Raw genomic sequence first — 11,348 nt, 5'->3', positions numbered from 1 at the left:
TTGCTCTCTCCTCGCCTCCCGGCTCCACCCCCGCGGCGGGGTGGGCGGGACTTGAGGCGCCCCAGGGCGCAGGCGCAGACCTCATGCTAAGCGCCTTGTCTCGAGCAGTGGCCGGGGCAGCGGTGCGCTGCACCCGCGGTTCCCCGGCGCCCGAGCTTCGCGCCGCTGCCGCTACCATGTCCCGGCCGCTGTCGCCGCCGCGAGCCGCTTCCGGGGCCCCGGTCCGGCCCGCCACCGTGCTGGGCACCATGGAGATGGGGCGCCGCATGGACGTGCCCGCCAGCGCCGCGGCCGTGCGCGCCTTCCTGGAGCGCGGCCACACAGAGCTGGACACGGCCTTCATGTACTGCGACGGCCAGTCCGAGAGCATTCTGGGCGGCCTGGGCCTCGGGCTGGGCGGCGGCGACTGCAGAGGTAACCCCTATCTCCCCCTTGCACGGTGCGGCGCCCACCCGACCCCAGCCGTGGCCTGGCCGCCGTCACGACCAACGGTTTCGGCCCCTGCGGGGCGCTGACTGCCCCGCGGACCCCTCCCACCTGCTCCTCAGGCCCCATGCACGTGTCGCCCCGGACAGACAGACAGATCTTTGTCCTGACCTCCTTTCCCTCCCCTTCTCTTTCCTCTGGGAGTCGCAGTCAGGAACCGCCCCCCGCCCCCTAGTCTTACCGCGAGGCTGGTCTAGTCCTTCGTTTCCTCCCCGCCTTGCTTCTTGGGGCACCTCTCTGCGGCAGCGGTCCCCAGAGCTATGCAGTACCCCCTCCAACCCTGTCAGGTGCCCCCAAATCGCCCCTCTCCCCATGGCTCCCTGAGTACCCTCTTCTCATCCTGGCCTTTCATCAGTCCGTAGACTTTGCTCTGTTCAGCTGGCAGTACCTGGCTCCCAGAGGGACCTGCAACTAGGTCACGAACGAGCTAGGGGATCGGGGTGGTATGGAGTGGGGAGGTTTGTTATGGGGCTCTAAGAGGGAGAGTGGGTCCACCCCACCCACAGGGAGCTTAGAGTCTAACGAGGAAGAAGAGGAAACACTTTGGAGGGATTAAGGGATCAGGAAGAGGTGTGAGAGAAGGTTCAGAGAACACTGGAGCTGGGCCTTAAAGAACCAAGTTCGCGGTGAAGAGAATGGGAGACAGCTGCATCAAAGCTGAGGGCAGGGCTATGCAGACCAGGTTTGGAAATGCAGCCTCTGGTGCGTGCAGGGACCGCCAGTACCCAGGTGCAGCTTGAGTGGAGGATATCAGAGCAGGACAGGGACTGTCCCTCATTAGCCTGATGCCCTTGGAAATGCCTGGCACGTGGTAGCAATATAGGAAAAGGGGGTTTGGAGCCAACGGCAAGGAAAGAATTCTTGTGATTCTTGAGACTTCTTCCATGCGAAACGATGCTTTTATCAAAGCCTGGGGACAGGCCTGGTGCGCAGAAAGAATACCACTGAGGTTGTGATGGGTGACTGATTATATTCTTTCAAGTTGGGAAGGTGTTTGGGACAGCACAAGCCTCCAGGGTATTTTGGAAACAAGGTTTCCAGGACCTTGAGGGGGCTAGCTATTGCTGGGAAGAGGTCATGGGGCACCTGGGTGGCACAGTTGGTTAAGTCGGTTGGTTCCTTGAGCTCTCATGTTGGACTCTGTGCTCAGTGCGGATTCTGTTTAAGATTCTCTCCTCCCTCAGTTTCTTCCCCCTAAAATAAATAAAATAAATCTTAAAAAAAAAAAAAAAGGAAAAGTTCATTTATTACCGTTAGTAAAAACTCAGTCACAAGGCCCTTCAGATGTGTATCGGTCAGTCATATGCCTGGAGGATCATTACCGACATGTCTTGCGGGGGTAGAGATAAAGGAGAAGTTTCTAAAGGAATTTTTATATGTTAAAGTAGGCTTACAGGATCCTGGAGAAAGGAGGGAAGTGGTCAGACTAAGATTACCTCTTGCCTTTAGCAAAGTATTAGCATTGAGGCGACTGAGTTCCTAGAGGCATGTCCCTCTGCCTGTTTCAAGGGCATGTCAGGAAATTTTATTTTTTCTTTTGCCTTTTGTCTCCCACATCTGTGGGCCCAGTAAATGTTCACTGTTACTACCATCCGCTGCTTCTTCCTTTCCGCCCCTCCCGGCTCTTGTGCAGAACCCACCTGTGGGTCTTCCTCAGATTTGGAGCTTGGTAGATGTGGAGGAAGCTGTCAGACCCATGCTTTCTAGTGAACCCAGCTGCCCCCTCCTGAATAATGGAGATTTTGTTTCTGACTCGGTTTTTCTCCTCCAGCCCTCTCTGCGGACTGAGCCAAAGTCCGCAGGTTGGACTGGAGGCAAAGTTCACACCCAGAGTGCAGAGGATTTGAGAACTGGGGGAACATGGAGAAAGTGTGCACAAGAAGCCGTGGGACTGGTTCTCTCCCGCATCCCAAGGGATCATGTGCCTCCCCTCTGACCTGCTGAGTTGCCTTTGCCGCCTGTGAAAAGTGCACAGTCCTGACAAAATGAGCCGCTTGCTTGGCAGAACACGGTTTCCTTCTCCTGGGGGCTGTGGGTGGGTCGTGCGCATGCGCACGCTTCTCTGAGTCAGAAGGGGCAGGGTAGGGAGCCCAGCTTCTGCTCCTTTGACATTGTACCTGTCTCTCAGGTGGATCTGTGCCCGAGGCGCCCTCGGGGGCTGCTGCATCTTAGCAGAATTCTCGCCGTAGCCTCTTGCCTCCCTGTTCCCAGGCCTGCCCCCTCAAGTTCCCTCCTGAACACACACACAGGAAACATAGCTGACTTTGGTTGATGGGATTTGAGAAAAGTGTTAGCAGTTAGGTCTGCCACCCTTCTCTTGTCCCCTGTCCCCCTGTTCCCAGCCCAGGCCCGGAGTCGACACTCTTAAAACTCCAAATTGCAAAGATGGGCCTCACATACTGTGTGTGTGCCGTTCTGACTCTGCCCATTTTCCCAGGCTCGGGAATATGCTTTCTACTCTTCGCTATTGGCAGGGTCTCATTCTTAGAGACTCAGCTCCCAGGGTATCCCCACAGGGTGCCTTCCCTGGTCTTTCCAAGATGGCCACACCCTCTGTGCTGGGCTTCTTTAACACTGGGGGCCTTCCTCTGTTGTGCATACCTTACAACTTCACCTTTAGTCTGTGAGCTCCTTGAGTGGAGGGAGCAGGTGTGTCTCCCGGCAAGCCCTGGCTCAGTAACTACTACTAGTGATTGTAACCGCGGTGGACATTGAGAACTTACCTATTTAATGCTCATGATCTCCCTGTGAGGACAGTTCTGTTGCTATACCCCCATTTTACAGATGAGAGAACTGAGGCTCAGAGAACTGAAATAATTTAGACAGGGTCATCTAATAAGCCTCCTAACCATTGCACGCTCCCCTCAAAGTGAAAATCGCTACCAAGGCCAATCCCTGGGAAGGGAAGTCGCTGAAGCCTGACAGTGTCCGGGCCCAGCTGGAGACGTCCCTGAAACGGCTGCAGTGCCCCCGGGTAGACCTCTTCTACCTACACGCCCCAGACCATGACACCCCCGTGGAGGAGACGCTGCGTGCCTGCCACCAGCTGCACCAGGAGGTGAGGCCAGCCCCCGAGCCTCCAGGAGAGTGGAGGCACCAGGGTCATCCCAGAGCAGGGCCGGGGACAGAACCCACTCCCAGGGTCCCCACGCCTGTCTCCCCTTTGCAGTGTCCTGGGCCGCGGTGGGTTCTGACCGAGGTCTCTCCCCTGCAGGGCAAGTTCGTGGAGCTTGGCCTCTCCAACTATGCCTCCTGGGAGGTGGCCGAGATCTGCACCCTCTGCAGGAACAACGGCTGGATCCTGCCCACTGTGTACCAGGTGAGGGCCTGGGCCGCGGGGGCCTGACTGCGGGGCTGCTGCTGATGCGCGGTTCTCCAGCCCCTCTCACTGCCTCCTGTGCCCTCTCCATGGCAGCCTGTGGATGGCTCCCAGGGGCTGTGGGGATGACATGCGAGCTCCTCAGCTTGGCCAGCAGGCAGCTGCTGGCTCTGGGCCTGGCTCCCCTTCCTGCCCGCAGGTGCTGCTCAGGCCCTTCCTTCCTGCTCCCTGACTGTGGGCCTGAGCCTGGACCAGCCTTCCCCTTCTCCCGGGAAGGGGTGAGTGCTCAGGGCTCACTTAGCGGGCTCGTCCCCTGGAAGCCTTTCCCGATGCCCCAGAGGAGCCTCCAGTACCCAGACGGATGCAAGGATTTTTGAGCCCCTGCTGTGATCACAGAACCCTCCTCTCTCGTGATCGGCTGTCTTCTTTCTGTGCGGGTGTATCTCTGTGACTGAAGTGTAGTGACACAGTGTTATATTAGTTTCAGGTGTGTGACGTATTAGTCTGTGCGATGCTCTGCTCCCCACAAGTGTGGCCACCCGTAGGTCAACATGCAGGCTGTTAGGATGCCGATCCCGTCTTCTCTGGTCCCTCTGCTCTACCTTTCATCCCTGCGCCTTACTCCATCTGTAACTGGAAACCTGTACCTGCCACTGCCCGTGCTCCCTTTTGGCCCAACCCCCAACTCCTTCCTCCCGACAACTGGCAGTTCTCTGTGTATATGGGTCTGTTTCTGCTTTTTTGTTTTTTCATTTGTTCTGTTTTTAGATTCCACGTGTAAGTTAAACCATGCAGTATTTTTCTTTCTTTGGCTTATTTCTCTTAGCATACTCTAGGTCCTTCCCTACCGTGACAAAAGGCAAGATCTCCTCCTTTTTTTTTTTTTTAATTTAAGATTTTATTTATTTATTTGACAGACAGAGATCACAAGTAGGCAGAGAGGCAGGCAGAGAGCGGGGGGAAGCAGGCTTCCCGCCAAGCAGAGAGCCCAATGTGGGGCTCTATCCCAGGACCCCGGGATCATGACCTGCGCCGAAGGCAGAGGCTTTAACCCACTGAGCCACCCAGGTGCCTCCTCCTATTTTTTTTATTTAAGATTTTATTTATTTATTTGACAGAGTGAGAGAGATCATAAGTAGAGAGGCAGGCAGAGAGAGAGGGGGAAGTAGGCTCCCTACTGAACAGGGAGCCCGATGCGGGGCTCGATTCCAGGACCCTAAGATCATGAACTGAGCCGAAGGCAGAGGCTTAACCCCCTGAGCCACCCAGGCGCCCTAACTCCTGGTTTTGACTCAGGTCTGATTTTGGTGTGACATTAAGGTCCGCGCTCAGCATGAAGTCTGCTTGAGTTTCTCCCTCTCCCTCTGCCCTTCACCCTCCTGCTCACATATGTACTCTCTTTCTCTCTAATAAATAGATAAATCTTTTTTTTTTTAAGATTTTATTTATTTATTTGTCAGAGAGAGAGAGCACAAACTGGGAGAAGCAGGCTCCCTGCTGAGCAAGGAACCCCATGTAGGACTTGATCCCAGGACCCTGTGATCATGACCTGAGCCAAAGGCAGCTGCTTAACCAACTGAGCCACCCAGGCGCCCCAATAAATAAATCTTTAAAAAAATAAATAAAAGGATAGCCACATGCAGAAGAATGAAACTAGACCGTTTCTTTACACCACACACAAAAATAGACTCCAAATGGATAAAAGACCCAAATGTGAGATAGGAATCTATCCAAATCCTAGAGGAGAACACAGGCAGCAACCTCTGTGACCTTGGCCACAGCAACTTCTTTGTAGACACTGTCTCCAAAGGCAAGGGAAACAAAGGCAGAAATGAACCATTGGGACTTTGTCAAGATAAAAAGCTTTTGCACAGCAAAGGAAACAGCAAAACCAAAAGGCAACTGACAGAATGGGAGAAGATATTTGCAAATGTCTTAGCAGATAAAGGGCTAGTATCCAAAATCTATAAAGAGCTTATCAAACTCAGCACCCAAAGAACAAATAATCCAATCAAGAAATGGGCAGAAGACAGGAGCAGACATTTCTGCAAAGAAGACATCCAGATGGCCAGCAGACACATGAAAAAGTGTTCCCCATCACTCGCCATCAGAGAAATACAAATCGAAACCACAGTGAGATACCACCTCACACCAGTCAGATTGGCTAAAATTAACAACTCAGGAAATGATAGGTGTAGGTGAGGATGCGGAGAAAGGGGAACCCTCCTACACTGTTGGTGGGAATGCAAGCTGGTGCAGCCACTCTGGAAAACAACATGGAAGTTCCTCAAAAAGTTGAAAATAGGGGTGCCTGGGTGGCTCAGTGGGTTAAGCCTCTGCCTTCGGCTCGGGTCATGATCCCAGGGTCCTGGGATCGAGCCCCACATCGGGATCTCTGTTCAGCAGGGAACCTACTTCTTTCACTCTCTTTGTCCCTGCCTCCCTCTCTGCCTACTGTGATCTCTGTCTGTCAAATAAATTTAAAAATTAAAAAAAAAAAAAGTTGAAAATAGAGCTACCCTACGACCCAGCAATAGCACTACTGGGTATTTACCCTACAGATACAAATGTAGTGGGGCACCTGGGTGGCTCAGTGGGTTAAAGCCTCTGCCTTCAGCTCAGGTCATGATCCCAGAGTCCTGGGATCGAGGCCTGCATCGGGCTCTCTGCTCAGCGGGGAGCCTGCCTCCCTCTCTCTCTGCCTGCCTCTCTGCCTACTTGTGATCTCTGTCTGTCAAATAAATAAAATCTTTAAAAAAAAAAAAAAGATACAAATGTAGTGATCCAAAGGGGCACGTGCGCCTGAATGTTTATAGCCACAATCTCCACAATAGCCAAACTACGAGAAGAGCCCAGATGTCCATCAACAGATGAATGGATAAGGAAGATGTGATGTATATACAATGGAATACTATGCAGCCATTGGAAAAAAAAATGGAATCTTGCCATTTGCAACAAAGTGGATGGACTAGAGGATATTTTGCTAAGTGAAATAGATCAGAGAAAGACATTTCGTATCACCTCACTCATGTGGAATTTAAGAAAACAAGGATCATAGGGAAAGATAGGAAAAAATAAAACAGGACAAAATCAGAGATGGAGAACCATGAGAGACTCTTAATCACGGAAATAAACAGGGTTGTGGGGGTCAGGGGGCAGGGTAACTGGGGGATGGACATGAAGGAAGGCTTGTGGTGTCGAGAGCACTGGGTGTTATATAACACTGGTGAGTCACTGACCTCTACCTCTGAAATGAGTAATACATTAGAAGTTAATCGAATTTAAATTAAAAAAAAAAGCTGCGGGGTTCCTTCCCTTGACACTAGCGACCTCCTACCCACAGGGAATGTACAACGCTACCACCCGGCAGGTGGAAACGGAGCTCTTCCCCTGCCTCAGGCACTTTGGACTGAGGTTCTACGCCTACAACCCTTTGGCTGGTAGGGGCTGCTCGGCGGGGGGGCTCCCCCTGGGGTGGGAGGCCATTCCTGGCCCATCTCTGCCTCTTGCTGACAGGGGAGGTGCCCGGCCCAGGGTCTGGGCAGCAGGGAGGGCTTTGAAGAGAGGCTGGGCCGTGGCCTCCATCCTTCCTGGGTTCTCCCCAACACCCCCAGCAGTCCAGAACATCCTCTGGGAGCAGGGTGGGCCCATGGCTCTGATGGTGGTCTCCCCGCAGGGGGCCTGCTGACCGGCAAGTACAAGTATGAGGACAAGGACGGGAAACAGCCCGTGGGCCGCTTCTTCGGGAATAACTGGGCTGAGACCTACAGGAATCGGTGAGCCGGGGATGGGCTACATCAGGATGGGTGGGGTGCAGGGTCCCCTTTATCTGACTTGGAGAAATTCTAGGAGGTTTTCCTGGGGCTTCTAAGTCTTCCCTGATGTCTGGACCCATGTCTCTTGATTCCTGCAGAAATTACCAAACTCTGCTGGGTTTCTTGTTTTCTTGGGAGCTCTGTGAGCAAATGTCGACCCTAGGTCTTATACTGGGTCTTCCAAGGCCAGGCGCTTCCTTGAGGACTGCTTACCCCTTGCCAGGAAGGAAAGAGGGAGCCCTGGATCCATGCTTAGGAGGCCTGGGACTGAGGCCTGCCCCCACCCCCCACCCCCCATACTAGTTACCTTTGCTTCACCAGGTAAAGTAAGGGCAGGCAGTTCTGAAGAACTCATGAAGAGACTAAAGATGTCTTTGAGGTGTTTGGTGAGGCCCCTGCAGCTGCCTCCTGTGCCCAGTGGCTCTGCTGCCCCATCAAGCCAGCCCACTGCTGGAAGAGCACCGGGCCCCCCCTCTCCGCGGTGTTGGGTACACACGGCTGCTGTGCTTGGCTTTGTGGCTATACCTAGTGTGACCTCAGGTTATTAACCCTTGTGCCACCCCCTTCACCTGCCCAGCTTCTGGAAGGAGCATCATTTTGAGGCCATCGCCTTGGTGGAGAAGGCCCTACAGGCCACATATGGCAGCAGCGCCCCCAGCATGACCTCGGCCGCCCTCCGGTGGCTGTACCACCACTCCCTGCTGCAGGTGAGCCGGCTGCCCCTGTGGCAGAGCCAGAATTACCTGTAGGTCATTTCTGAGTCATGTGTTCTTTTTTTTTGCCCCCCAAGATTTGATTTGGGGGCGCCTGGCTGGTTCAATTAGTGAAGCACGTAAAAAGACTTTATTTAGTTATTTATCAGAGAGAGAGCATGAGCACGAGCAGGAGGGAGGGGGAAGAGGGAGAAGCAGGCTGAGCAGGGACCGCCCCCCTCCACCCCACGATGCGGGACTAGATCCCAGGATCATGTCCTGAGCTAAAGGCAGACACTTAATTGACTGAGCCACCCAGGTGTCCCGGCATGTGATTCTTTTTTTTTTTTTTTTTTAAAGATTTTATTTATTAATTTGACAGAGAGAAATCACAAGTAGACGGAGAGGCAGGCAGAGAGAGAGAGAGAGAGGGAAGCAGGCTCTCCGCTGAGCAGAGAGCCCGATTCGGGACTCGATCCCAGGACTCTGAGATCATGACCTGAGCCGAAGGCAGCGGCTCAACCCACTGAGCCACCCAGGCGCCCTCCGGCATGTGATTCTTGATCTCAGGGTTGTGAGGTCAAGCCCCATGTTGGGCATGGAGCCCGTTTTTTGTTTGTTTGTTTTGTTTGTTTTAAGATTTTATTTTTCAGTAATCACCCCCAGTGTGGGGCTCGAACTCACAACCCTGAGACCGAGAGTCATATGCTGCACCAAAGGAGCCAGTCAGGAGCCCCACCTAAGCAGTTTTTCCCGGTGAGAGAGCTGGGGAGCAGCTGTTCCGCTGTCCTGAGCTATTGTCTGAGCACCAGGCCCCGGATGAGGGCTTCACATACGCGTACTTAGTTACTCTTCTGGCCCTACGAAGTGCCATTCCCTCAGTTTTACAGATGGGAAAATGGGTTCACACCGCTGCGCAGGGGCTAGAAAATATCTCCAACCTCATTATCCTCACGCACTCTTTGGCGGGAGTTGGAGCTCCCTATCTCTGTTTGGCTAAAACCCTTCTCCTGCATCAGCCTGACGTACAGCGTTTGACGTGCCTAGAGTAGTTTCCCACAAAACTGGGCTCAGTGCCTGGCCTTCCTCTTCCCTATAACCGTGCTGAGGATAGAAAAGACCAAGTCACTGAGAGGCGGAATGACTGAGCCCGGGGTACCAGCTGAGTGGCCGAGCTGGGCTCTGAGCCCAGGTCTGTCTGAGGATGAGCGGAGAGACAGCGGGGTTTGGGGTCACATCCTAAAAATCACTAAGCGCGTCAGGCTCCTTATGGAACTCTATTCAGTGTGAATAAACATCCGCGCCCGGGTCCCGGCAGGGGCAGGGCGGGGAGGGCGGGCATATGGCTGGAGTCACAGCTGGCTGTCTCCCCTTGCAGGGCGCCCACGGGGATGCGGTCATCCTGGGCATGTCCAGCGTGGAGCAGCTGGCACAGAACTTGGCTGCGACCGAGGAAGGGCCCCTGGAGCCGGCCGTGGTGCAGGCCTTCAACCGAGCCTGGCACCTGGTCGCCCACGAATGTCCCAACTACTTCCGCTAGGGCCAGTCCCGACTCAAGCTGCCAAAGGTTTCTCTCTTTTCCATCACTTCTTCTATCCTCTATCCTGACCAGTCTGCCTTAAGTTGATTTAACATGGTCTTTTTTTGATTGTCTGACTTGATGCGGTATTTTTCTAGATCCCTCTCCCGGCTCCCAGTTGCCTTCGCTTCCCAGTCTAAAGGCTGGGGCTGTGGTCCGCTTGGGCAGTTCCTGTCTGAATAAAGCAGGCATTTGCCCGGGCTGTGGCCTAGGCCCCAAGGAAACCCCACAAACCTGTCTCCTTTACTTTCTGCTGCCTGTTTTCTTCCTACCTGGGGGCTTCCTGCCATCAGGGCAGAACCATGAGCTGGAGTCTCCGAGGGCCAGGGTAGAGCACACGCTGCCCTCAGGAGGATCTCTCCCGCCTTCTGTCCTGAATCCAGCCTGAGCTGTCAACAGCAGGGCTGAGGTGGCCCTCGCTCGGCTCTGCACAGGGGCAGACAAGCAGGCTGTGCACCCTGAAGTGTACTTTTTCTTATTCAGAATCACCTCAGGAAATAGAGACACTTAGAACTAGAATCCCTGGGGCCAAAACCTCCTAAGCTGCTCCTGGCACCTCCTGAGATGCAGCGTGACATTTTTAACAGACTCTCCAGTTCAGCAGCGGCTTTACTCTTGTCCTGGTGAGAGATTCCTGTCTCCCTCTTGTCCATCGGACTCTCAGCCTTTCCCTGGGTCACCTGCTGTTGGAGGTGGAGTGTGGCACGGGCAGCCAGGGTCCCCATTTCCTTTGGCAAACCCCCTACTCCAAACAGGGGCACCCGACACTGGGGAAGAAAAATCCCAGGTCTGATGGTTGCTTCCCAGTGCAGAAAAATCCGTCTAGCCCTGGGTGGGAGGCTGGGGTGTGGGCCAAGCAGCCGAAGTCAGTACTTGGGGCTTGCTTATCTGGAAGTGAGGAAGGGGGCTCAGCTTGGAAATGCCAGACCAAAGCACCAATCAGCAGCACTATTTTCTTCTAGCAAATGTCCCATTTGCCATCTAGAGGGAGATACCTTGCAGACAAAATTGTATTCTCTACAAAACAGTCACCCTCCCTTGCCCTCATCCACAATAAAAAGGCCTCAGCAGGGTGGGATATCGGTACCGTTGTACAATTAGCTCTCCTAAACCAAATTGCTTAAAATGACAGAATCCCCAAATTTAGATTAAAGATTCAATGCAATCCCTATCAAAAGTCCAACTGGTTTTTTGTTTTATCTTTTTTTTTTTTTAAACAAATTCATAAACAAATCCTAAAATTCATATGGAAATTCAAGGGACACAGAATAGATATAATCTTGAAGAAGAGGACTGAGTTCTCTGATTTTTTATTTCAAAACTTACCAAAAGCTACAATAATAAGGGCAGTGTGGTAGTGGCATGAAGGTAGACATAAAGATCAATGAAATAGAACCCAGAGTCCAGAAGTAAGTACATATAGTACTTTCAGTTGATTTTAGAGAAATGTGTCAAGA

At 53.2% G+C, this 11,348-nt stretch overlaps 1 protein-coding gene across 1 annotated transcript; it reads left to right on the top strand.

Annotated features, from left to right (window-relative positions):
- Positions 1-52: 52 nt before the first annotated feature.
- LOC131810085 (aflatoxin B1 aldehyde reductase member 2) lies at positions 53-11,102 on the top strand. The gene is made up of 7 exons (XM_059137693.1): positions 53-414; positions 3,357-3,544; positions 3,701-3,805; positions 7,149-7,245; positions 7,482-7,581; positions 8,198-8,327; positions 9,691-11,102. The coding sequence occupies exons 1-7, from the start codon at positions 84-86 to the stop codon at positions 9,850-9,852; spliced, it is 1,113 nt and encodes a 370-aa protein (XP_058993676.1). The 5' UTR covers positions 53-83; the 3' UTR covers positions 9,853-11,102.
- The last annotated feature ends 246 nt before the right edge of the window (positions 11,103-11,348 follow it).

Source organism: Mustela lutreola, chromosome 10 (genome assembly GCF_030435805.1).
Source record: "Mustela lutreola isolate mMusLut2 chromosome 10, mMusLut2.pri, whole genome shotgun sequence".
NCBI classification, from domain to species: Eukaryota; Metazoa; Chordata; class Mammalia; order Carnivora; family Mustelidae; genus Mustela; species Mustela lutreola.
Note: the sequence above shows the minus strand (reverse complement) of the source record. Positions and strands in the feature narration are given on the sequence as shown.